At 46.6% G+C, this 25,425-nt stretch overlaps 1 protein-coding gene across 1 annotated transcript; it reads right to left on the reverse strand.

The window, feature by feature from the left end:
- Nucleotides 1–10,834: 10,834 nt before the first annotated feature.
- On the reverse strand, nucleotides 10,835–24,340 carry INO80E (INO80 complex subunit E). Its single transcript, XM_089664873.1, has 6 exons — nucleotides 24,259–24,340; nucleotides 20,868–20,920; nucleotides 18,828–18,903; nucleotides 18,655–18,748; nucleotides 11,586–11,714; nucleotides 10,835–11,429 (listed from the first exon to the last, which is right to left on the reverse strand). The coding sequence occupies exons 3-6, from the start codon at nucleotides 18,893–18,895 to the stop codon at nucleotides 11,208–11,210; spliced, it is 513 nt and encodes a 170-aa protein (XP_089520999.1). The 5' UTR covers nucleotides 18,896–18,903; nucleotides 20,868–20,920; nucleotides 24,259–24,340; the 3' UTR covers nucleotides 10,835–11,207.
- Between the last annotated feature and the right edge of the window lie 1,085 nt (nucleotides 24,341–25,425).

The following is a 25,425-nucleotide window of genomic DNA, read 5'->3' on the forward strand; positions in this document are numbered from 1 at the left end:
TTGTCAGACCCTACACTGGTGAAGTAGATCCTAGGTTCCCCCTAGTACATGACAATGCCCGGCCTCATGTGGCTACTGTATTAATTTTAAAGGAAACCGGTGATTAAAGTGATTCTAAAGGCTTAATGTTTTTTCTCTTTAAATAACAAACATGCCTATACTTACCTGCTTTTTGCAGTGGTTTTGCACAGAGCAGCACAAGTCTTCTTCTTCTCAGGCCCCCATTCAGCGCTTTTGGCCCCTCCCTCCTGTCAGGTGCCCCCACCGCAAGCAGCTTGCTAATGGGGGCACCAGCTGCTCTGTGTGTCCATGGAGCTGTGGCTTGGCCCCGCCACTCTATTCTCATTTGCTCACTGGCTGTGATTGACAGCAGTCGGAACCAATGGCCCTTCTTCTTTCTCAGCTAATGAGGAGAGGAAGCCCTGGGATAGCCAAAATTGCAGTGCACATCGCTGGATCGAGAGGGGGCTTAGGTGAGTATTGGGGGGGGGGGGGGGGTGCTGCATGGAGAAGGTCTTTTACTTTCATAGGCAATACAATCCAGGGTTCCCCATTTCCAAGTTTTAGCGTCTGCTTCCTCCTTTTCCCATGTTCCTTTAGACCGGCCTCTGCAAGTTGGAGACAAGCACAGCTCTGAGCTAAGAATTCCCAGGACCCCAGTGGCAGCATGGCTACAAAGGAGGCTTGTGTCCACAGGAGGGATCCTGGTTCCATGCGGTCTGGCAGATCCATTTAAAAGGGGGTTTCCTACAGATTCTTATCCAGCATATTGTGCATTAATTATGCGCATCTGGTGAGTGTGCATTTCTTACAGTCTTCTACATGGATTAAGTCACACGGATTTATTGGATGTCACAAGTGCATTAGGACTTTATGGAGCACTATAGGATGACCTGACCGTGTCAAGCCTTCACTAATTTATAAACAGGGGCGGACTAACAACTCATGGGGCCCCCGGGCAATAGGGGATCATGGGGCCCCTGTGTCCTCGCCCACACTCAAACCACACCCAAAAAAGCCTATGAAAGGTACCAGGGGCATCTCATGGGGCCCCCTACTGATCCCGGGCCCTTGGGCAGTGCCCGAGTACCCAAATGGTCAGTGCGCCCGTTTATGAACACTCTTTATTGTTATAAGGACTGTACACAATATCACGTTTATTTTTGGCGCCTAACATAGCGCTTTATTCACTTACATGGTACACCGCTACTTCATTTGTTTTATTTTGATGAATTGATTTGTATTATTTTTTATTTTATTGCACATTCTTCTTATAGATTTCATTTCTTAGCGCTGCACTATTTTTCTAATTTTCTTGTAAGCCTTTAGGGTTCCTTTGTCGGTGCATTTGCAGCTTGAGCAATTTTTTTTGTCCTGAGCGCTCACTGATTTTTATTTGATACAAGTCCTATGATGCCTCTGCCTTTGGGAGTCATGCTTGAAACTGTCAATCTGGCAGTGCCACATGGGACTTGTAGTTTGGCAACAGCTGGAGGACCGCCAGTCTGACACCCGTGCTTTAGCACGAAGCATAGTAAGTTAGTAATATGGTGGACTGTTCCTTAGCTGCAGGGAGCCTTCTGTGGGTGTCAGATGCAGGGTGGGCTACTGCATACTGTGGATCCATAGTGCACACAGGAGGACCAGGCACCTGCCACACCCATAAGTGGGTTACATGCTTATCACTTCTTTTCTATACAAACAAATCTTATTATTTTTACATATAGAAACAAGGTTGATTTCATTAACGTGTACATCTACGGTGTGTATTCCCATCAGCTAGCAGGGCTTAAAATTTCAAGTCATTAGCGACTAGCCAGGCCTTAGAGGTACTCGCCACCAACAAACACACAGAGACACCTGTACACACACACACAGACATGTACATACATGCACAGAAACATGTACACACACACAGACATGTACATACACGCACAGAAACATGTACACACACACAGAGACACATGTACAAACACACAGACACCTGTACACACACACACACACACACACACACACACACACACACACATGTACATACACGCACAGAAACATGTACACACACGCAGCATACACACAGATACATGTACATACACAGAAATACACACACTGACACATGTACATACATACACAGATACATGTACACACAGACACATGTCCGTACATACACACATACATGTACATACACGCAGACACATGTACAGATACACACATGTACATACACACAGACACATGTACAATTGTACATGCATACACAGACACACACATGTACACGTACACCCCCCCCCCCCCATAAAAAGTTGCAGTACTTCGTTGTTCACTCACAGATCCGGGTACTGCACTCTAGGGAGAGGCAGAGGGCACAGAACACACTCCTTGCTTTGCTTTCACTGCGTTCAGCTATTGAGCAGTCTAAAGGCTCCCAGTGCCAATGACAGATCCGGCCTGAGCTCCGAGCCTGCTCAGCAAGACGGCCCTGGGGGACACACTCGCCCCCACCATAATTTCCACTCACCCTTGGTGAGCAGGCGAGTGGAAGTTTCAAGCCCTGAGCTAGAGCAATCAGCAGATCTTACATAAAGCAACTTCAGCTTTATAAATGAATAGGAGGCATGGAGGAGACATTACATTGGCAAATTCAATTTACTCCTCACACAGTACAAAATAGAACTTCAATACGGTGGTGCTACATAATTTATAAAAAAAAAAAAAATAACCACACACAAACACGCGTTCATACTCTGGGTCATCTTTCTGATATGCAGATGTGCAACGTGTGGCTCAGCTGCCAACCAATCAGGATTCAGCTATCAATTTTTACTACTAAATTAAATAATGATAAAAACCAGTTTCCTACGGCCCTAACTTTTATAAATGTGCCGCCTGTGACTGTCTACAGATAATCGAGCAGAGCAGACATACACAGGAAATGTAATCACTGCAATTCAAATAAACAGATTACAAGTGATTCATAGTTGCAGGGAAGGATTAAAACCCGTCAGGTTCATTTTTGTTGCCTTTGTACCAACGGGGACATTTCCCTTTACTTCCTGTCCCAGAGACACGAGACCGTTAGAGTAAAGCCGGCTATACATGGACTGAAATTCCACCGGTTCAGCAGAGACTGGCTAAGATTCGATCCATCTATGGGCAGGATGGCTGTACTGAAGTTTATCCGTCAATCAACTTCGGTACAATCAGACTCAGATTTTTTTTTTTTCACGCGATCACTGCTGGAGAAAGTAAAAAAAAATATCCTACCTTGCGAGTGGTGTTGCCTCCGCACTCCATGGGTTAGATGCTCCTTTAGGTCTAGGGGACTGGGAACAGCAGTTTACTTACCTGATTCCTTAGGCTGGCCATACACTATACAATTTTCGATCCAATTTCCTTTAGATTTACCTTCAACTATGTAGCCATGAGCCCGCCTGATTGGATACAATTGAAAGTGTTGTTTAGGTTTGACCTATTATATGGTTTTTGGTAAATCTAATCCACAAATCTCAAGAAAATTGTATGATGTATGGCCAGCCTTACTCCCCAAACAGCCAATGCTCTCCTCTACTTCCCTACGCTCCAGCAGTGGACTGTTCCTCAGCCTCCGCAGATCCAATGCAGGGCTATGTACCATGCATTGCATTTACAGTCAGAGGACCTGCGACTTCCAGACCGTAGGGGAGAAGAGGCTGTGGGGACTGGTCTAACGGTGTGATAGGAACCTGGGGCACAGAGGAGCAGGCAAGTAAAAAAAACTGTTCCCAGTCCCCTGGACCTAAACATTTAACTCTTGCCATACAGGGGAAGCTTGAAATGATAATCAGCGCAAAACACTAATGCCAAGTCCATAAAGCCCAATAACACTGTTCAACAGGTAAAAAGTTTTGGGCATAAAATTAGCTAATCTTACATAATTTTGGGGTGCTGAAAACGAAAATGACCCTAAAAAATGTTGATTGGCTCTAGTTTCCATGATATATTCACCCATCTAATGACGTAAGCCATTCAAAATTATGATGCAACTTCAGCTGCATATTGCGCAATTGATACTGGTGACCAATAGAAAATTGCATGTATACTGAGATGATGCAATATTAGCCTTTAATTGCATCACTTCACTGCATAAAAGCTGCAGTATCTGTAGCTGATTGTAGTTCGACAGCGTCTTTACATTTCATTTTATGCTTATATAGGCTACTCAGTAATGCCTCGAACTTGTGTGAATAAAGCAGATAATTTCTGCTATATCTGCAGTGAAATAACTTTTATCTCACAAAAAAGGAGGATAACAGGAATGATTAAGAAAGCCTACAACTTGTATTTTGGCTGCAAGATAGGAGACCAGGACAAGAGCTGGGCACCACATATATGCTGCAATTCTTGTGGGACGGCACTGGAGCAATGGTTGAATGGAAAAAAGGCATCTATGCCTTTCGCTGTGCCAATGATTTGGAGAGAGCCAACAGATCATGTTAGTAATTGTTACTTTTGTATGGTGCCTCCAATTGTAAAAGGGCTAAATAAGAAGAAAAAGTTATCTGTGCACTATCCAAATATTCCATCGGCAATACGTCCAGTTCCTCATGGAGAGGGGCTACCAATTCCTAAAGCACCAGAATCCTTCGTGGTTGAGTCAAGTGAGGAAGAACCTGAAGCGTGTAGTCACGTGCAGTTGTAAGAGATAGCCCTTTCCTCGAATACAAGAGAAAAGCCAAGAGAAGCAAAACCGACACAAACTGAAGACAAAACTAGTGAGAATCCTAAGTATTAAAATGATTCAACTTAGCTTATGGCTATAATTTTTCTTTGTAATCCTATGCAATATATTATGCCATTCAGGCTTTGTTATGTAGTCAATATCACTTGCTTTATATTTGTGGAAAGACATCTATCTGTATAATTATTGTGCATTATGTAGTCATTACGCCTATAGTAGAAAACTTTCCGCTTACAGAAAAACTAGAGCCAATTGACAAATTTCATTGTTATATTTGAACTCAGAATGTGAAATTCATTAAGAAATGGATCCTTTTGTTTCCAAAACTGGCAAAAAATAAAAATTTGTTGAACAGTGTAATTAGTGATATTAATGTAATCTAAATACATTAGACTAGGAAGGTCCATAGGTCACTAAGGGCAAGCTTCATGTAGTACTGGAGCAGAACTCTGTATGATAGAAGGAGAAAAGAAGTGCCTCTAAGTGCAGCAGAACCACTTGAATGTAGCACAAATGTAGGAACACTCACACATTCAAGGAGTAAAATGGGCATGTGTGTGATATCCAGTAAGGAACAGCTGTGACAGGTGCCCGACATCCGCGTCTGCGCTAAAACAAGCATGGCAACAGGAGGGAGACAGATGTGGAAGCCGGCCGGCATACACGTACTCCTCAAGATGGCGTCTGGAACGCACGCTGAGGCGCGACGTCGGCGTGATGACGTCAGGGACCAGAATTCATTGCGACGCGTTTCGGAGCATTTCCAGAGACGCAGTATACAGTCAGGTCCATAAATATTGAGACGTCGACACAATTCTAAAATTTTTGGCTCTATACACCACCACAATGGATTTGAAATGAAACGAACAAGATGTGCTTTAACTGCAGACTGTCAGCTTTAATTTGAGGGTATTTACATCCAAATCAGGTGAACGGTGTAGGAATTACAACAGTCTGCATATGTGCCTCCCACTTGTTGAGGGACCACTATTTTACTATTTATCACCTCGTCACTGGAACGTGAAGTCACTATCAACTCCTGTACCTATCACCTCCCACACACGGTCACCAGTTTTATTTTACATCTTATATTATCATTTTATGGATTTATTTAGCTTGATTTCCTTTGGACTATGATTTGACGATGGTTCACACCATTATTAGTAAGTATTTATAAAAAATTTTTAGCGCTGCACTTTCTGTGTATCATAAGAGGTTTTATTGCGGTTACCTTTTCGTGCCATTCGCTGCTATACCATTAAGCGCGCACTGAGTATCTTATTAGCGTTTCGGAGCATGCGCTGGCCTCTATTGGCGGAAGCGCGCTCCTTTGTTTTAGCGCAGATGCAGATGTCAGGCACCTGTCACAGCCGTTCCTTACTGGATACACTGTTCAACAAATTTTTATTTTTTGCCAGTTTTGGAAACAAAAGGATCCATTTCTTAATGAATTTCACATTCTGAGTTCAAATATAACAATGAAATTTGTCAATTGGCTCTAGTTTTTCTGTAAACGGAAAGTTTTCTACTATAGGCGTAATGACTACATAATGCACAATAATTATATAGATAGATGTCTTTCCACAAATATAAAGCAAGTGATATTGACTACATAACAAAGCCTAAATGGCATAATATATTGCATAGGATTACCAAGAAAAATTATAGCCATAAGCTAAGTTGAATCATTTTAATACTTAGGATTCTCACTAGTTTTGTCTTCAGTTTGTGTCGGTTTTGCTTCTCTTGGCTTTTCTCTTGTATTCGAGGAAAGGGCTATCTCTTACAACTGCACGTGACTACACGCTTCAGGTTCTTCCTCACTTGACTCAACCACGAAGGATTCTGGTGCTTTAGGAATTGGTAGCCCCTCTCCATGAGGAACTGGACGTATTGCCGATGGAATATTTGGATAGTGCACAGATAACTTTTTCTTCTTATTTAGCCCTTTTACAATTGGAGGCACCATACAAAAGTAACAATTACTAACATGATCTGTTGGCTCTCTCCAAATCATTGGCACAGCGAAAGGCATAGATGCCTTTTTTCCATTCAACCATTGCTCCAGTGCCGTCCCACAAGAATTGCAGCATATATGCGGTGCCCAGCTCTTGTCCTGGTCTCCTATCTTGCAGCCAAAATACAAGTTGTAGGCTTTCTTAATCATTCCTGTTATCCTCCTTTTTTGTGAGATAAAAGTTATTTCACCGCAGATATAGCAGAAATTATCTGCTTTATTCACACAAGTTCGAGGCATTACTGAGTAGCCTATATAAGCATAAAACGAAATGTAAAGACGAACTACAATCAGCTACAGATAGTGCAGCTTTTATGCAGTGAAGTGATGCAATTAAAGGCTAATATTGCATCATCTCAGTATACATGCGATTTTCTATTGGTCACCAGTATCAATTGCGCAATATGCAGCTGAAGTTGCATCATAATTTTGAATGGCTTACGTCATTAGATGGGTGAAAATATCATGGAAACTAGAGCCAATCAACATTTTTTAGGGTCATTTTCGTTTTCAGCACCCCAAAATTATGTAAGATTAGCTAATTTTATGCCCAAAACTTTTTACCTGTTGAACAGTGATATCATACACATACCTGTTTTACTCCTTGAATATGTGAGTGTTCTTACATTTGTGCTATAATAAAGTGGTTCTGCTGCACTTAGAGGCGCTTCTTTTCTCCTGCTACCATACAGGGGTAGCTTCGCTGCAAGGGTAGATATTTACTTTGCCTGGAATTCAGCTTCAATTTCAATTCCTCTCCAACCCACAGGTATGTATGAAGTGTGCGACACCCGTTCACTACACAGTCCCTCCGATGGGGGCCATTTACTAAAACTAGAGAGCACATAATCTGGTGATACTCTGCATAGAAACCAATGAGCTTTCGAGTTTTATTGCCAAAGCTTCATTGAAGGTAGAAGCTGATTGGCTCCCGTACACAGCCGTACCAGATTCTGAGCGCTCAAGTTTTAGTAAATCTCCCTGTAGTATAGAAATTAAATGTTTATGACCCGTGTTTTTTTACTATAGATGGCCCTCAAGCACATGGAAAATGTATGAAGTGTCCTCACACACAGGCCATCCAATACAAACACACATTCGATGAGCCATACCGGCACACCTTCGCTCTGAACATTCACCACACATCACTCCATGGGGGTGAGTTACTAAAGCTAGAAAGTGCAATATCTGGTGCAGCTCTGCATAGAAAGCAGTTGTCTTGTCAAAGCTTCATGAACCCCCCCGGTTCACATCTATGCGGCTGTGTGGGCCGCGTTTTGCGTGGGCACAAGAGACCATTCATTTGAATGCACTCCCGTGCCACGCAGGGAAAGAAGTCCCTGCACTTCTTCCGAAAATGCAGCCGAGGTTCCCAGTACGGTTGCGTTTTCCAGTGCGGGCAGCATGACATTAGAGCTAATGTCACCCGCCCGCGGGTCCGCATTTCTCTGTGCGGGTGGTGCGGCTACACGGATTTTCATGCGGATCCGCAGCGGCACCACCCACACACGTGAACCAAGCTGAATTTAGAACCTGATTGGCTACCATGCACAGCTGCACCAAGCTTTGCACCCTCCAGTTTTATTAAACCAACCCCCATGTCTACTATACTGACAGACGCTTGTGAACACCTCTATGAGCGTGCTGGAAAGTCCCATTCCAAAACCATGGACATTAATATGGAGATCACAACACAAACTAGTCCCCATAGAAGGGGTATATTTATTTATTTCAGGTATTTATATAGCGCCGTCAATTTACGCAGCACTTTACATATATATTGTACATTCACATCAGTCCCTAACCCTCAAGGGGCGTACAATCTAAGGTCCCTAACTCACATTCATACATACACATACTAGGGACAATTTAGACAGGATCCAATTAACCTACCAGCATGTCTTTGGAGTGTGGGAGGAAACCAGAGTACCCGGAGGAAACCCACGCAGGCACAGGGAGAACATGCAAACTCCGGGCAAGTGGTGCCGTGGTTCGGACTCGAACCAACGACCCGATTACTGCCAGGCGGAAGTGCTAACCATTTAGCCACTGTGTATAGAGGTTACTTTTGAAGACAAAAAGTAGGAACTGGTATAAAAAAAAAAAAAAGTTAATATGCTTCCGTGACCGAGAACAAATCCGGCGTACCCATCCATCATCCCAGAGTACAGTTCCATGCGTCTCCAGCTTATATATGCAGTAATTCCAGTAAGGCTGCTCTCTAATGCTCTGCCATCCATACCGTGTAGATTGTAGCATGTCCCGCGGGCCTTAGATGTGTCGGAAGGCCACCTCTACCTAACATGGAGTGCCACGGGGGGTGAGCACGGCGTCACGGTATATCCAGATACCCGAACATTTGAAATAATTTACTTTTCTACTAAAGGTTACATGTGGCATTAGCCACGGCGCATTCTTTTGTATGGTTACATCAGGGCGTCCGGACGGAACGCCGAAAATTCAGGAGGCACTTGGCCAAAAACCGAAATGGACAATTTTTACAATAGAATATATTTTTCAAAAGCAAATAGGTTGTTTGAGCCAGCAAACTATTTAAAAAAAATATACACAGTAAAGCTGGAATTCCATTTTCAGAGGCACAGTCTGCTGGAACCTTCCCCAAACTGTCACCACAGGGTTGGAGGAGCATCAAAAATATGCCTCCCCATGTTTAATGTTTTGTTTGGGCCAAGCTGACCCAACAGAAACTTTTCTTGTATTAATAGGTGCTTTGCATTAACTATATGCAGCCTCAGCTACATGCAGTATATAGATCTGTATTCCGGTAGTGGGATGAGGACTGCCTGTCCCACTCCCGAAATAAAATAGAGTCAAGTTCAGCCATTCGTGAGAAGCTTTGTACTCTATCAATGGTTACAAAGCTTCCTCTGATTGGCTGAGGAGAGGTTGTGACTTTATCCGCCTTGCCTATCTGCTTATATAACCTTCCTGTGAATGGCTGAGGGGCGCTCAGCACAACTCTATTTTGTTCCAGGAGTGGGATGGGAAGTCCCAGGCTCACTGCTGGAACCCAGGACTTTATACTGTATGTAGCCTACATACAGTTAAAGCTGAATTCCAGGAATTCAGCAACTTGGTATAAAGTGCAGGCACACCAAGTGAAGTCCAAAGAGGCGCATATCACCTCCAGGACTTCACTATTACTTATATGTGACAGGTTTCTTGCACTCCCGCAGGATACACTCCAGGCTGCGAGAGGAGAGAAACACACAAAGCAGCTATGCCCAACATTCCCCTTTACTGCCCATTCACAGAAGCCTTTGTATTTTGTGAATGAGCTTCCCGTGAATGGCTGAGCGGCGCTCAGCACAACTCTATTTTTTTACCGTTAAAGCTGAATTCCAGGAATTCAGCAACTTGGCATAAAGTGCAGGCACACCAAGTGAAGTCCAAATAGGTGCATATCACCTCCAGGACCAGGGGCGGACTGACAACTCATGGGGCCCCCGGACAATAGGGGATCATGGGGCCCCTGTGTCCTTGCCCAAACTCAAAAAAGCCTATGAAAAAGGTACCAGGGGCATCTCATGGGGCCCCCTACTGACCCCGGGCCCTCGGGCAGTGCCTGAGTTTCCAAATGGTCAGTCTGCCCCTGTCCAGGACTTCACTACTACTTATATGTGACAGGTTTCTTGCACTCCCGCAGGATACACTCCAGGCTGTGAGAGGAGAGAAACACACAAAGCAGCTATGCCTGCCCCTCCCCTTTGCTGCCCATTCACAGAAGCCTTTGTATTTTGTGCATGAGTTCACATAATACAAAGTCTTCTGTGAATGGGCAGAAGGAGGGGAGGGGCAGGCATAGCAGTTCCAGTGACTCTGCTCTTGAAAGAACTGAGACCACAGTGGAGCACAATAAAACTGTCATATGGAAATAATAAGTAATAAGAGATAAGTCTATGAGGCGGCAGGCACCTTGTTGGACTTGGCACGCCTGCAGTTTTTACAAAGAAGCTGAATTCCTGGAGTTCAGCCTTAATACAGCATGCTAAGCAAGTGTGTCTGTTAATGCAAAAAAACAGTTCATTTGGGTCAATTGGACAAAAATGACATTAAATGACATTATAATAATAATAATAATAATTAAATGTGGAGTTAGGCTTTAATGGTACCTGTCACTGGAAACCCCTGAACACCATCATTGGGAGGGGCGCCCACAACATTTTGGCCATATAGTGTAGGTGTGATGGTCACATGTCCACCAATCTTTCGCCATCTATATAAATAAATCTTGACCGAACAATCATTTACGGAAGCCGACTGTGCGAACTTCAGGGTCTCCATCTTGTTTCCAGTTCCTTCAAGCAATCAGAAGGCTGAGAGGCTGACCTGGAAACTGAGGAATGAGAAAATCCTCACCAAAGTGTTTAGTATGTAACCACAGAGATGAATGGGGTCCGTGCAAATGGTTACAAACCAAGGCCAGCAAAAATTTGATTGCATCCGGATGCACTAGTTTTACTCAGGAATGTCTATGACCAAGTCATCCTCCTCGTCTCCATCCAGGGGACCCTCGTCTCCGCTGCCCTCGCCGCCGTCGCTGAACATCTGCTGCGGGACGGTGCTGAGGATGGTGGGAGGCGGCGCGTGCTTGCTTGAAGACGAAAGGGACGAGAGGCCTGAAGAGCGGGGGCTGAAGGGCAGGACTCCGCCGCAGCTAGAGGGGGGACTCAGCGGAATCTGGCGAGTTTATCGACAGGAGAGAGAGAGGAATCAGAGTGGACAGGGAGAAGACAAACAGAACAAGAGGAAGAAAATTGCACATTAAAAGGGCAGCGTTCCCTCTATAGGCATTCGTACGATCACACACTCGCAACAACTCGCACACGCAGGTACCTTGGGCTTCTTGGGGTTAACGCCGCGGCTCTTTCTGTCTCTCTTGGGTCGGTCGGTTTTGGGGGGCGTGGAGTTGGGGATGGGAGCCAGATATTCCGAGGGGAACGGGGTGTAGGGGGGTGAGCTCATCTGATGGAGGGGAGAGGTGGAGGAGGAGGGGAGAGAACACAAGTCATGAGATGGGATGATGAAAGTCAGAGGGAGGAAAAAAAAAAAATTCAGGGGGAACAGGAGAGCAAGGACCACCCTGAAGACAGGCTCACTAACATCAGTAATATTTCCTTAGCTGAACTCCAGGCAAATCGCTGAACACACACATATGAAACAAATACTATATATAGGAGCGGATCTACTTGCCAAATGAGTTGTATTTCTGTTCATCCAGACTTGAGATTTACACAGCTCTGCTACACAGCACAGCCCTGTCTGGCAGAAGAGGAGATCTATTTTTTTTTTCCCCTGCTGCAGTTCGGTCATATTTACAGGTCTTGTCCCTCCCCCCAGCCTGTGACTGAACAGTGAAAGGAGAAGCAGCATCATCTCTCTGCTCTATCCTCCTATCAGTCTGTTCTATGTAAGCACATGAACTGATTACATCTTTGTGCAGCTTCTCCCTCTCCTAGCAAAAAAGGGGAAAAAAGACCTTAGAAAAGGGGTTCCAAAGGTCAAAGGGTCCCAATAAGGACAATCTGTGGCTTGGATTAAATATTTTATTGCAAAATATAAAAAATGACAAATTCAGATAAAGTACAGACCCAACCACCAACAGAAAATATGTTCTCTGTTGGGTCTGTACTTTGTCGTTTTTATATTTTGCAATAAAATATTTATTCCAAGCCACAGATTGTCCTTATTGGGACCTTTGGACCCCTTTCCTTAGATCTTTTTTCCCCTTTTTTGCAAGTTATGATTGGTTCTGAGGACACCACTTTGGGTATCCCTTAGTTCGATGTATTACTATTTGGGAATTCCCTTTTTGGAACCCTGTTGTTGACCTCTTATCAATTATTGAATGGGGAAACCTGATTTTTATAATTTTTGTTGTTCTCCCTCTCCTAGTCTGAACTCGGCTGTACAGGGGACTGCAAAAGAGTGATAGCAAGTCAAAACTCAGCTACTTACACTGCTTAACAATACGGAGCTGCATTAATTTGCACCACTTCTATGTGCCTGGAGTTCAGCTGTAAGTGGATCTGCATTGTTATGTCAAAAATAGTCACACAAGTAAAGAAAGCACAAGAATCTAAAAGACAAAAATGTCCAATACATACCTGTCTGAACCCCTCCAGAAATGGTCACGTGAGCAGTGGTGGTCTTTTTACCCCCAAACTACCACACAGCACCTGCATCTATTCCTACTCCCCATGATGTGTTCTCACAGTATTGACACATTGGGATTTACTAAAACTGGAGAGTGAAAAATCTGGTGCAGCTCTGCATAGAAACCAATCAGCTTCCAGGATTTGTTGTCAAAGCTTAACTGAACAAGCTGAAGCTAGAGGCTGATTGGCTGCCGTGCAGAGCTGCACCACATTCTGTGTGCTCCAGTTTTAGACTACGTTCACACTAGCGCTGTCAGCAGGCGTCAGACAGGCGTTTCGGAAGCGTTTTTAACTCTTCTCAAACGCCTCTGAAAATTCTGCACATGGCAGCACACAGTGTTGTTCACACGGAACCGTTAGCGTCGCGGCAAAACAGATGACTCTGGTTGAGTCAGGAGGAGTTGAAGCCTCCCATTCAAGTGACGAGGTTGTGAGGCGTTTGCGGAGCATTTAGGGCTCGTTCACACTTGACTGTTTTACCAACGCTTGCCAAACGCCCCTATAGCGTTTGGCAAGCGTTGGTCCGGCGTCTGCGGAGCGTTTTTTAACGCTCCGCAAACGCCGCATGTGCGGTTTAGCGGCGGTTGCTAGGCGTTTCCCGAGCATTAAAAACACCCCACAAACGCCTATAATGCATTTCGAATGGTGTTACCGCTCCGCAAACGCCGGCCGGGCGTTTACGGAGCGGCACCATGGACTAGAATAGGAGGCTTCAACTCCTCCTAACTCGACCAGAGGCGTCCGTTTTGCCGCGACGCTACCGCTCCCGTTAGAACAGCACCATGTGCTGTAATGTGCAGAATTGGCAGAGGTGTTTGGGAAGCCGTAAAAACGCTTCCCAAACGCCTCTCTGCCGCCTGCACACAACGCTAGTGCGAACGTAGCCTTAACACCATTTAAAACTTCATTATAGGCGTTTGTGGTGCGGTTTTAACACTTGGCAAACGCCTACCAACCACCGCAAAAACGCGCATAGGGCGTTTTTGGAGCGTTAAAAACGGTTCACAAACTCCTGTCTAACACCTGTCAAACGCTATAGGGGGAGTTTGGCAAGAGTTAGAAATAAAGTCAAGTGTGAATGAGCCCTTAGTTAGCCGTGGCTCACATATATGTGGCTGTGCGGGCCACGTTTTGCGCATGCACGAGAGCCTATTCATGTGAATGGACTCCCACGCCACGCAGGGAAGAAGTCCCGGCACTTCTTCCGAAAACGCAGCCGAGGTTCCCGTTACAATTGCATTTCCCAGTGCGGGCGGTGTGCCATTAGAACTAATGGCACCCGCCCGCAGGTCTGCATTTCTCTGTGCGGGTGGTGCGGCTGCACGAATTTTCATGCGGATCCGCAGCGGCACCACCCGCACAGATGTGAACCTAGCCTAAAATCTACCCCAATGAATCCAGGACAGTGCTGCCTTTGTTCAGACCTCATCCAGGGCCATCATCAATATCTGGACACGGACATGTAAGCCTGGGTTCACATCTGTGCAGGTGCAGGATGCCGTGTAAATGGCATGCATTCCCGCAGTCACACACAAAATGCAGTGAATGAAAGAAATGCGCAAGGGTGCCTTTGACTCCTAACGGTACCCTCATGCACTGAAAAATGCGGTGCAGCTTCTAACACATGGAAATGCATGTTGCCAAAGCACCATACTGTTTCCGTGTGGCTGCATATTAAAAAAAAGGTACAAAGACCTTGTTCCCCTGCAGGAATTGCAGGCACAGCAGCCCAGTCAAATGAATGGGCAGCCATACCTGTGCAAACGCGGCCCGCAGAGCCACATGGATGTGATCTGGGCCTAAATCCTGATGTCTGTGCAGGTCTTGGCTGCATTCGCAACTAACTGACACAGATCAGTGCATGCCACAACCTCTCACCTTGTGACTGGCTACAAAGTTACAATGTACAGTCCAATCACTAGAGGATCAGAGGAAAGGCTTCCTTCTGCCTTACAACATCAAAGTATCTGCTACCAAATAAAAATGCATCTTCTTGCAGTTTCTTTTACTGAGTGTACAATGGTCGTGGTGCATGCACAGGGTAGTACACACTCGGGCTCCTCCCATCTGATGCTGGAAATGCACATGTGTACTGCGCACAATACAACTCGTGTGAGCAGAAACAGCCTCCATATTGTTCTCATGAAAGAGCCCCTTTGAGCACAAACCTGATTGGCCCTTTAATAACTTAATCTGATCATTGCTGACTTATTTCTGAATGGCGCAAGACCCGGGTGACGTTCTGATACCAGATTCACTACATAGTCTGCCTGGCCAACCCTCTCTACCTACCTGACACCAGATTCACTACATAGTCTGCCTGGCCAACCCTCTCCACCTACCTGACACCAGATTCACTACATAGTCTGCCTGGCCAACCCTCTCTACCTACCCGATACCAGATTCACTACATAGTCTGCCTGGCCGACCCTCTCTACCTACCCGACACCAGATTCACTACATGGTCTGCCTGGCCAACCCTCTCTACCTACCTGACACCAGATTCACTACATAGTCTGCCTGGCCAACCCTCTCTACCTACCTGACACCAGATTCACTACATAGTCTGCCTGGCCAACCTTCTCTACCTACCTGACACCAGTTTCACTACATAGTCTGCCTGGCCAACCCTCTCTACCTACCTGACACCAGATTCACTACATAGTCTGCCTGGCCAACCCTCTCTACCTACCTGACACCAGATTCACTACATAGTCTGCCTGGCCTACCCTCTCTACCTACCTGATACCAGATTCACTACATAGTCTGCCTGGCCAACCCTCTCTACCTACCTGATACCAGATTCACTACATAGTCTGCCTGGCCTACCCTCTCTACCTACCTGATACCAGGTTCACTACATAGTCTGCCTGGCCTACCCTCTCTACCTACCTGATACCAGGTTCACTACATAGTCTGCCTGGCCTACCCTCTCTACCTACCTGACACCAGATTCACTACATAGTCTGCCTGGCCAACCCTCTCCACCTACCTGACACCAGATTCACTACATAGTCTGCCTGGCCAACCCTCCCTACCTACCTGACACCAGATTCACTACATAGTCTGCCTGGCCAACCCTCTCTACCTACCTGATACCAGATTCACTACATAGTCTGCCTGGCCAACCTTCTCTACCTACCTGACACCAGTTTCACTACATAGTCTGCCTGGCCAACCCTCTCTACCTACCTGACACCAGATTCACTACATAGTCTGCCTGGCCAACCCTCTCTACCTACCTGATACCAGATTCACTACATAGTCTGCCTGGCCAACCCTCTCTACCTACCTGATACCAGATTCACTACATAGTCTGCCTGGCCAACCCTCTCTACCTACCTGATACCAGATTCACTACATAGTCTGCCTGGCCAACCCTCTCTACCTACCTGATACCAGATTCACTACATAGTCTGCCTAGCCAATCCTCTCTACCTACCTGATACCAGGTTCACTACATAGTCTGCCTGGCCTACCCTCTCTACCTACCTGACACCAGATTCACTACATAGTCTGCCTGGCCAACCCTCTCCACCTACCTGACACCAGATTCACTACATAGTCTGCCTGGCCAACCCTCCCTACCTACCTGACACCAGATTCACTACATAGTCTGCCTGGCCAACCCTCCCTACCTACCTGACACCAGATTCACTACATAGTCTGCCTAGCCAACCCTCTCTACCTACCTGATACCAGGTTCACTACATAGTCTGCCTGGCCTACCCTCTCTACCTACCTGACACCAGATTCACTACATAGTCTGCCTGGCCTACCCTCTCTACCTACCTGACACCAGATTCACTACATAGTCTGCCTGGCCAACCCTCTCTACCTACCTGATACCAGATTCACTACATAGTCTGCCTGGCCAACCTTCTCTACCTACCTGACACCAGTTTCACTACATAGTCTGCCTGGCCAACCCTCTCTACCTACCTGACACCAGATTCACTACATAGTCTGCCTGGCCAACCCTCTCTACCTACCTGATACCAGATTCACTACATAGTCTGCCTGGCCAACCCTCTCTACCTACCTGATACCAGATTCACTACATAGTCTGCCTGGCCAACCCTCTCTACCTACCTGATACCAGATTCACTACATAGTCTGCCTAGCCAATCCTCTCTACCTACCTGATACCAGGTTCACTACATAGTCTGCCTGGCCTACCCTCTCTACCTACCTGACACCAGATTCACTACATAGTCTGCCTGGCCAACCCTCTCCACCTACCTGACACCAGATTCACTACATAGTCTGCCTGGCCAACCCTCCCTACCTACCTGACACCAGATTCACTACATAGTCTGCCTGGCCAACCCTCCCTACCTACCTGACACCAGATTCACTACATAGTCTGCCTGGCCAACCCTCTCTACCTACCTGACACCAGATTCACTACATAGTCTGCCTAGCCAATCCTCTCCACCTACCTGATACCAGGTTCACTACATAGTCTGCCTGGCCTACCCTCTCTACCTACGTCTGACACAAGTATGCAGGACATGACTGCAAGCATCGAACACTTCTCTGATGTCACTAAGTTACTAGATAGTGACACTAAAATGAGGTCAAAATGAGATCTTCAGATCCAACGCTTACAGTAGAAGCAGCAGCTACTATATTCATTTTCTTTTAAAGTTTATTTTAGAAAGAATCCGCGATTTACCCATGCAGGGTAAAAACCAGATTCACTTTTAGCCCTCATGCACACGGGACGTTTTGATAACGCTGGTATCGTTAGCTGTGTAAACTCACAAAAAAAAAAAACGAGTTTTCAGCTTTTTTAGCGGTTTTTTTTTTGGTAAAAAAAAAAAAAGTCCAAAAATGCCGGCTTGAAGCGTTTTACCGCGTTTTTCAGCATTAGAGCATTTTTCAAGCTAACAAACTCCTCTAGAAACCCACTAGTCTCGGGTTTTTTCGCCCAGCCAAAAAAAGGCTGATTCCAGTCTGTGTGTGTACATGGATACAAAGGACAACATGCTGGGGGGTTTACTAGCTGTAGAAGTAAAAAAAAAAAAAAACCTAAAAAGCAGATGTAAAAACGTCCCATGTGCATGAGGGCTAAAGGATAATTTACCTTTTAAAACATGTTACACCTGAACTTAAGGGTGTAACATGTTACTGCTGCCCCCGCAACCCCCCGCAAGTCTCCACTGTGACAGCAGGCCGGGGATCTTCTCCCTGCGCCTGCTCTCACAATTAAAAAAAAAAAGACCACGTAATTAATTCACAGAGCTCTGTGAATGCAAAACTAAAACTACCATCAGCCTTTGCAGCGGATGGCTTGTAGTTCTCAATGAAGTACCAGAGCACTGTGAGTACTCTAGGCAGTTCATTGATTCTTCCTGTCATTATGTAACTGCCTGCCCGTATGAGATACGAGCAGACAGCTTACACTGACAGTCTGCAGGACTGTGGCATTACACCCATGATCTGCTGATGGTTACGATGAATCACGAGATGGTGTGAAACGCGTTAACAGGTCCTGTATTCATGTCCTGGTGTTTTGTGTGTCCTATGGATCAATAAATATCCACTATGCTCATCTATCCTCCGGTGTGCCGCTGACCCTTCTTCCTATTGCATCTGCTGATCGTGGGTGCAATGCTTTGTCTCCCAATGAAAAAAAAAAAAAAAAAAGATATATATGTTTCTTTATTTTTTTAAATAATAAGGAAGATGCAGGGAAATAGGAGGATTAGAGCCTCGCTATGATAAGGGGGGCTAACACTTACTGCACTCAAGTAGGACCCTCCAGCTGCATGCAAGGATAAGGCTGATGATGAGGAGGGTGGTGGGGAGGCAGGACCAGCCGAGGGACTTCGCTTCCTGTGGAAGGTATAGGAAGAGATTACAGAGAACAACCTTTCACATGGCTAGCCATGCACAGAAGATGGGCTGATCGTACCTCTTAGCCGTAGGTGTGCTGGTGTCCCGGCCTCCCTCAGTGTCGCTGTTCTCCGATGAAGCTGTCATATCAGAATCTGAGCAAAAAAAGGGGAGGAGAGTGTTAGTTTAATTGCCCACAATTTTCCCTAGTAGCCCGCCCAGGTCCTTGCGTCATTGTACCTGAGGAGCAGGCATTTCTGCCATTGGAGGATTCCTTTTTGAGCACTAGAAGTGAAGATCACTGTGTGTTTTCACAACATTGCATGGACTTTTTTTACTGATTTTAGACACAGTTTTTTTATGTATTTATTTATCACAAGAAAATAGTGGATTTAATATATAATTTATTTTCTATTGAATATTTTGATATATGGTTCGTCACATTAACTACCTGCCGACCGCACATAGCCGAATGACGGCTGCACTGCGGCCGGCCAGTTCTGAGTGGACGTCATATGACGTCCTCCCAGAACGTGCTCTCCTGCGCGCCCCAGGGGGCGCGCACCTGGCGATCTCCGTGATCGCTGTGTCCTACGGACACAGCTGATCACGTGATGTGGTAAAAGGCCAACCACAGCGGCCTTTTACCACGTGATCAGCGGTGTCCAATGACACGCTGATCAGAGGGAAATGCAAGTGCCGGTTCTCGGCTGCACTTTCCTCACGCTGTCAGATCGTGAGGAAAGTACTGCCGAGAACCGGCAGTTGTCAGAGCGGGGATCGGCACCGATCATCAGGGCACTGATGATCAGTGCCCTGATGATCGGTGCCCAGCAGTGCCACCCGCAAGTTCCGCCCACCTGTGCCCAGCAGTGCGCCCACTAGCTCCGCCCACCTGTGCCCAGCAGTGCACCCACCTGTGCCACTCTGCAGTGTCACACACCTGTGCCACTCTGCAGTGTCACACACCTGTGCCCAGCAGTGCCACCCACCTGTGCAGCCCAGCAGTGCCACCCACCTGTGCAGCCCAGCAGTGCCACCCACCTGTGCAGCCCAGCAGTGCCACCCACCTGTGCAGCCCAGCAGTGCCACCCACCTGTGCAGCCCAGCAGTGCCACCCACCTGTGCAGCCCAGCAGTGCCACCCAGCAGTGCCACCAGTCAGTGCCCAGGGGTTGTGCCAGTCAGTGCCGCCAGTCAGTGCCCAGCAGTGATGCCAGTCAGTGCCGTCTATCAGTACCCATCATCAGTGTCACCTATCAGTGCTGCATATTAGTGCCGCCTATCCGTGCCACCTCATTAGTGCTGTCTATCAGTGCCCATCAGTGCCGCCTATCAGTGCCCATCAGTGCTGCCTCATCAACGCACATCAGTGAAGGAGAAAAAATACCTGTTTGAAAAATTTTATAATAGAAACAAAGAAACTTTTTTTTTCAAATTTTTTGCACTTTTTTTATTTATAGCGCAAAAAGTAAAGCGCCCAGTGGCGATTAAATACCACCAAAAGAAAGCTCTATTTGTGAGAAAAAAATGATCAAAATTTCATATGGGTACAATGTTGCATGACCGCGCAATTGTCAAAGTGCGGCAGCGCTGAATGCTGAAAATTGGCCTGGTAAATAAGGGGGTATAAGTGCCTGGTAGGCAAGTGGTTAATTAATAATCACTTATTTTGATTAAGAATCACAGTTTTATTAATTCCAATCTTACAGGTCTGTCACAATTTATCACGGATATATTAATTTTTGCATTATTGAATATCATAATCATGGATTTTGATTTCATATCACTGATTAATTTGAAGAAAAATTAAGGGAATATTAATTTTGCTATTTATTTTTAATCATGGGTTTATACTATTATGAGTTATTTATGTCACGTTTATTTATGATATATTTATTCATTTAAGATATCTCACAGATAAATGTATTTTATGTTGATGGCATTTTGTAATTATTACAGTTTTGATGGTACTTATGTATATATATAGGGATTTTTTTTAGCGCTTCACTATTTTTGTGTGTGGTATTTTATTACCTATTGGTTAAGGCAGAGTGATAGCAGCTGTTAGGATAGGGAATGATTCATATTGAGCGCAGGAGGACATTCCCATATTGTACCTGAGGAGTCGTCATCCACGTTTTCATACTGCAGGATCCTGTCCAATAAGAAGCTGAGGAGACAAAGCACAGCAGTCAGTAGGCGACCCTCTGCTTTCTGATTACACAGAACACAGCAATAACAGGCATCTGTGCTACAGCAAAAACCTTTTCTATTAGGTTTCATTCTCAGGTGTGGCTGGGAAAACTAGGCGGTTGCGAAGCACGTGATTGCAGCATGTATGGCAATTAAAGTGTTAAATCAGAAGGCGACATATTGCTTCCTCACATGTTAAACACCTCTATATAGGCTTGCTCACACTAGTGGTGCTCTCTGAAGAGCGATCTGAATGAAAAGCATTGGACAGGTGGTGAGAAGGTGTTGTATCAACTCCTCAATGCCTGCTTTAACCCCTTGGTCATCGCACAAGCAAGCTGCAACCGTACGTATTGCACATGGTTCTGAGGTGCTTGCAGAGTGGTCCAATTCACTTGAATGAGTCCCATTTGGTGCTAAGGCCGCAAAAACTAACAGGGGGTATAAGTCTTGCAGCAACATAATGTACAACAATCTGCAGCTGAAGGGGGTAGTATTGGAGGGGCAGTAAAAGCTGTCTCAACAGCAAGGTTTTACAGACCCCAAACTTCACGTGTGAACAAGCCCAAAAGAAAATCTGTGTGGATTGCTTTTCAGAGGAGCACCAGTCCTTGCCGCACATGTGAACAAGCCCTTAGTTTTGAATGGAGCAGAGGAAGGGTTAGAACATCTGTCAGAGTTTTATTGGTGGTCATGTCTCATGACAGAAAGGGATGGGAATCCAACATTTTACAGCTGTTACCAGAACAGGAGACAAGGGGAAATCTCCCATGTGGACACCTGTTCCAGTGACGTGTATAACAGAGAATTTGCCTCCAATTTTTGGAATTAAGTGTTATCTCCATAGCAGGGACACAGACAGGAGTCCTAAACCCTCCATACTTTATCCAAAACAGAATATAAAATGTTGGCTGTAGATGCACTTCAACCAATCACGGCAGAGTTCATGACTTAAAGTGTATGTGAACCCTAACACTGAACTACTCTTATTTACTCCCTTTTGGATACTTGTTGATCCTGCCAGAAATCTGGTGAGCAGAAAACTTCCTGTACACAAGGAGGGGTTATGGAGATGAAGAGGAGGAGGGATGAGGAGGGGGTTATGGAGATGAGGATGGAGTACAGAGAGGAGGAAAGGGGATGAGAAGGGGTTATGGAGATGAGGAAGAGAGGTTATGAAGATGAGAAGGGGGGGGGGGGAGGGGGGCAATGACAAGGGATTATGGAGATGATGAGGGGGGATGACAAGGGGTCATGGAGATGAGGAGGAGGGGAGAAAACAAGGGGTTATGGAGATGAGGATGAAGTACAGAGAGGAGGAAAAGGGATGAGAAGGGGTTATAGAGATGAGGAAGAGAGGTTATGGAGATGAAAGGGGGTCACAGAGATGAGGAGGAGGGGGGGATGAGAAGGGATTAAGGAGATGAGGGGGGATGACAACGGGTTATGGAGAGGAGGAGGAGAAGAATGACAAGGGGTTATGGAGATGAGGAGGATGGGAAATAACAAGGGGTTATGGAGATGAGGATGGAGTACAGAGATGAGGAGGAGGAGGGATGAGAAGGGGTTATGGAGATGAGGAGGAGGGGGGGGGGTGACAAGGGGTTATGGAGATGAGGAGGAGGGGGGGGGGGGTGACAAGGGGTTATGGAGATGAGGAGGAGGGGGGATGACAAGGGGTTATGGAGATGAGGAGGAGGGGGGATGACAAGGGGTTATGGAGATGAGGAGGAGGGGGGATGACAAGGGGTTATGGAGATGAGGAGGAGGGGGGATGACAAGGGGTTATGGAGATGAGGAGGAGAGGGGATGACAAGGGGTTATGGAGATGAGGAGGAGAGGGGATGACAAGGGGTTATGGAGATGAGGAGGAGAGGGGATGACAAGGGGTTATGGAGATGAGGAGGAGAAGGGATGACAAGGGGTTATGGAGATGAGGAGGAGAAGGGATGACAAGGGGTTATGGAGATGAGGAGGAGAAGGGATGACAAGGGGTTATGGAGATGAGGAGGAGAAGGGATGACAAGGGGTTATGGAGATGAGGAGGAGAAGGGATGACAAGGGGTTATGGAGATGAGGAGGAGAAGGGATGACAAGGGGTTATGGAGATGAGGAGGAGAAGGGATGACAAGGGGTTATGGAGATGAGGAGGAGAAGGGATTGCAAGGGGTTATGGAGATGAGGAGGAGAAGGGATGGCAAGGGGTTATGGAGATGAGGAGGAGAAGGGATGACAAGGGGTTATGGAGATGAGGAGGAGAAAGGATGACAAGGGGTTATGGAGATGAGGAGGAGAAAGGATGACAAGGGGTTATGGAGATGAGGAGGAGAAAGGATGACAAGGGGTTATGGAGATGAGGAGGAGAAAGGATGACAAGGGGTTATGGAGATGAGGAGGAGAAAGGATGACAAGGGGTTATGGAGATGAGGAGGAGAAAGGATGACAAGGGGTTATGGAGATGAGGAGGAGAAAGGATGACAAGGGGTTATGGAGATGAGGATGGAGTACAGAGATGAGGAGAAGGGATGAGAAGGGGTTATGGAGACGAGGAGGAGAAGGGATGACAAGGGGTTATGGAGATGAGAAGGGATGACAAGGGGTTATGGAGATGAGAAGGGATGACAAGGGGTTATGGAGATGAGAAGGGATGACAAGGGGTTATGGAGATGAGAAGGGATGACAAGGGGTTATGGAGATGAGGATGGAGTACAGAGATGAGGAGGGTTGAGAAGGGGTTAAGGAGATGAGGAAGAGGGGTTATGAATATGAGAAGGAGGGGGGAAAATGACAAGAGGTTATGGAAATGAAGAGGGTCACAGAGATGAGAGGGAGGGGGGATGAGAAGGTATTATAGAGAAGACAAGGAGGGGGGATGAGAAGGAGTTAGGGAGGTGAGGAAGGATTACAGAGGGAGGGGAGGAGGGTTTCTGAAGATTAGGAAACGGGTCATGAATAGGTGAAGGAGTTACGGGGGAAGGGGGTAGGAAATTAGAAGAGGTTCTGGAGATGAGGAGGGGGAACGGGTTATGGAGATGAGGAGGAGTCTGTGTTCTTTGTAAAATATAAGAAATGAAGTACGCAGAGTTGACACCAAATGCCTACGAATTGACAGAGGGAGGAAGGAACACACTATATTTCTGGCACATCCAGTTTTCTTTTTCTTTCTACACATGTAAATGTATTGCAGAGATGTACTAAACATGTTTTTATTTTGCCTTGAGAGATGTTTCAAAAGCAGACCTGTATCTGGAGACATGGCTAATGACTATATATGAATAACTCCTGGTTCTACCAACCTCTATCAGGAGGATTTACCTTTTGTCCCTGGAGACTTTCAGCAGCTTCCTCTGAGCTCTTCTCAGCTCTTCCTGGAAACATTCTTGTTCCTGAGGGGGAGAGAGAGACAAGAAAACAAAAAGGAGAGAAAAGACAAGATGGGGGTGCCAGGAGGAAGAGGGAGGGAAAAAGGAATGAAGGGAAGGAGGGGAAGGGAGGAAGAGGGAGGGAGGAAGGAAGGGAGCGAGGGAGGGAGGAAGGAAGGGAGCGAGGGAGGAAGGAAGGGAGCGAGGGAGGGAGGAAGGAAGGGAGCGAGGGAGGAAGGAAGGGAGCGAGCGAGGGAGGAAGGAAGGGAGCGAGGGAGCGAGGGAGGGAGGGAGGAAAGGAGCGAGGGAGGGAGGGAGGGAGGGAGGAAAGGAGGGAGGGAGGAAAGGAGGGAGGGAGGGAGGAAAGGAGGGAGGGAGGGAGGAAGGGAGGAAGGGAGGAAGGAAGGGAGGAAGGGAGGAAAGGAGGAAGGGAGGAAAGGAGGAAGGGAGGAAGGGAGGAAAGGAGGGAGGAAAGAAGGGAGGAAAGGCGGAAGGGAGGAAAGGCGGAAGGGAGGAAAGGCGGAAGGGAGGAAAGGCGGAAGGGAGGAAAGGCGGAAGGAAAGAAGGGAGGAAGGAAAGAAGGGAGGAAGGAAGGAAGGGAGGGAGGGAGGAGAGGAGGAAGGAAAGGAGGGAGGGAGGAAGGAAGAGGGAGGGAGGGAAGAGGGAGGGAGGAAGGAAGGAAGGAAAGAAGAGGGAGGGAGGGAGGAAGGAAGGAAGGAAAGAAGAGGGAGGGAGGGAGGAAGGAAGGAAGGAAAGAAGAGGGAGGGAGGGAGGAAGGAAGGAAGGAAAGAAGAGGGAGGGAGGGAGGAAGGAAGGAAGGAAGGAAGAGGGAGGGTGGAAGAGGGAGGGAGGGAGGAAGGAAGGGAGGAAGAGGGAGGGAGGGAGGGAGGAAGAGGGAGGGAGGAAGGGAGGAAGAGGGAGGGAGGAAGAGGGAGGGAGGAAGAGGGAGGGAGGGAGGAAGAGGGAGGAAGGAAGAGAGAGGGAGGAAGAGAGAGGGAGGAAGAGAGAGGGAGGAAGAGGGAGGGAGGGAGGAAAGGAGGAAGGGAGGAAAGGAGGAAGGGAGGAAAGGAGGAAGGGAGGAAAGGAGGAAGGGAGGAAAGGAGGAAGGGAGGAAAGGAGG

The sequence above is a fragment of the Staurois parvus genome, unplaced genomic scaffold (assembly GCF_062004578.1).
Source record: "Staurois parvus isolate SC_StPar_1 unplaced genomic scaffold, SC_StPar_1.0 ptg002083l, whole genome shotgun sequence".
Classification (NCBI taxonomy): Eukaryota; Metazoa; Chordata; class Amphibia; order Anura; family Ranidae; genus Staurois; species Staurois parvus.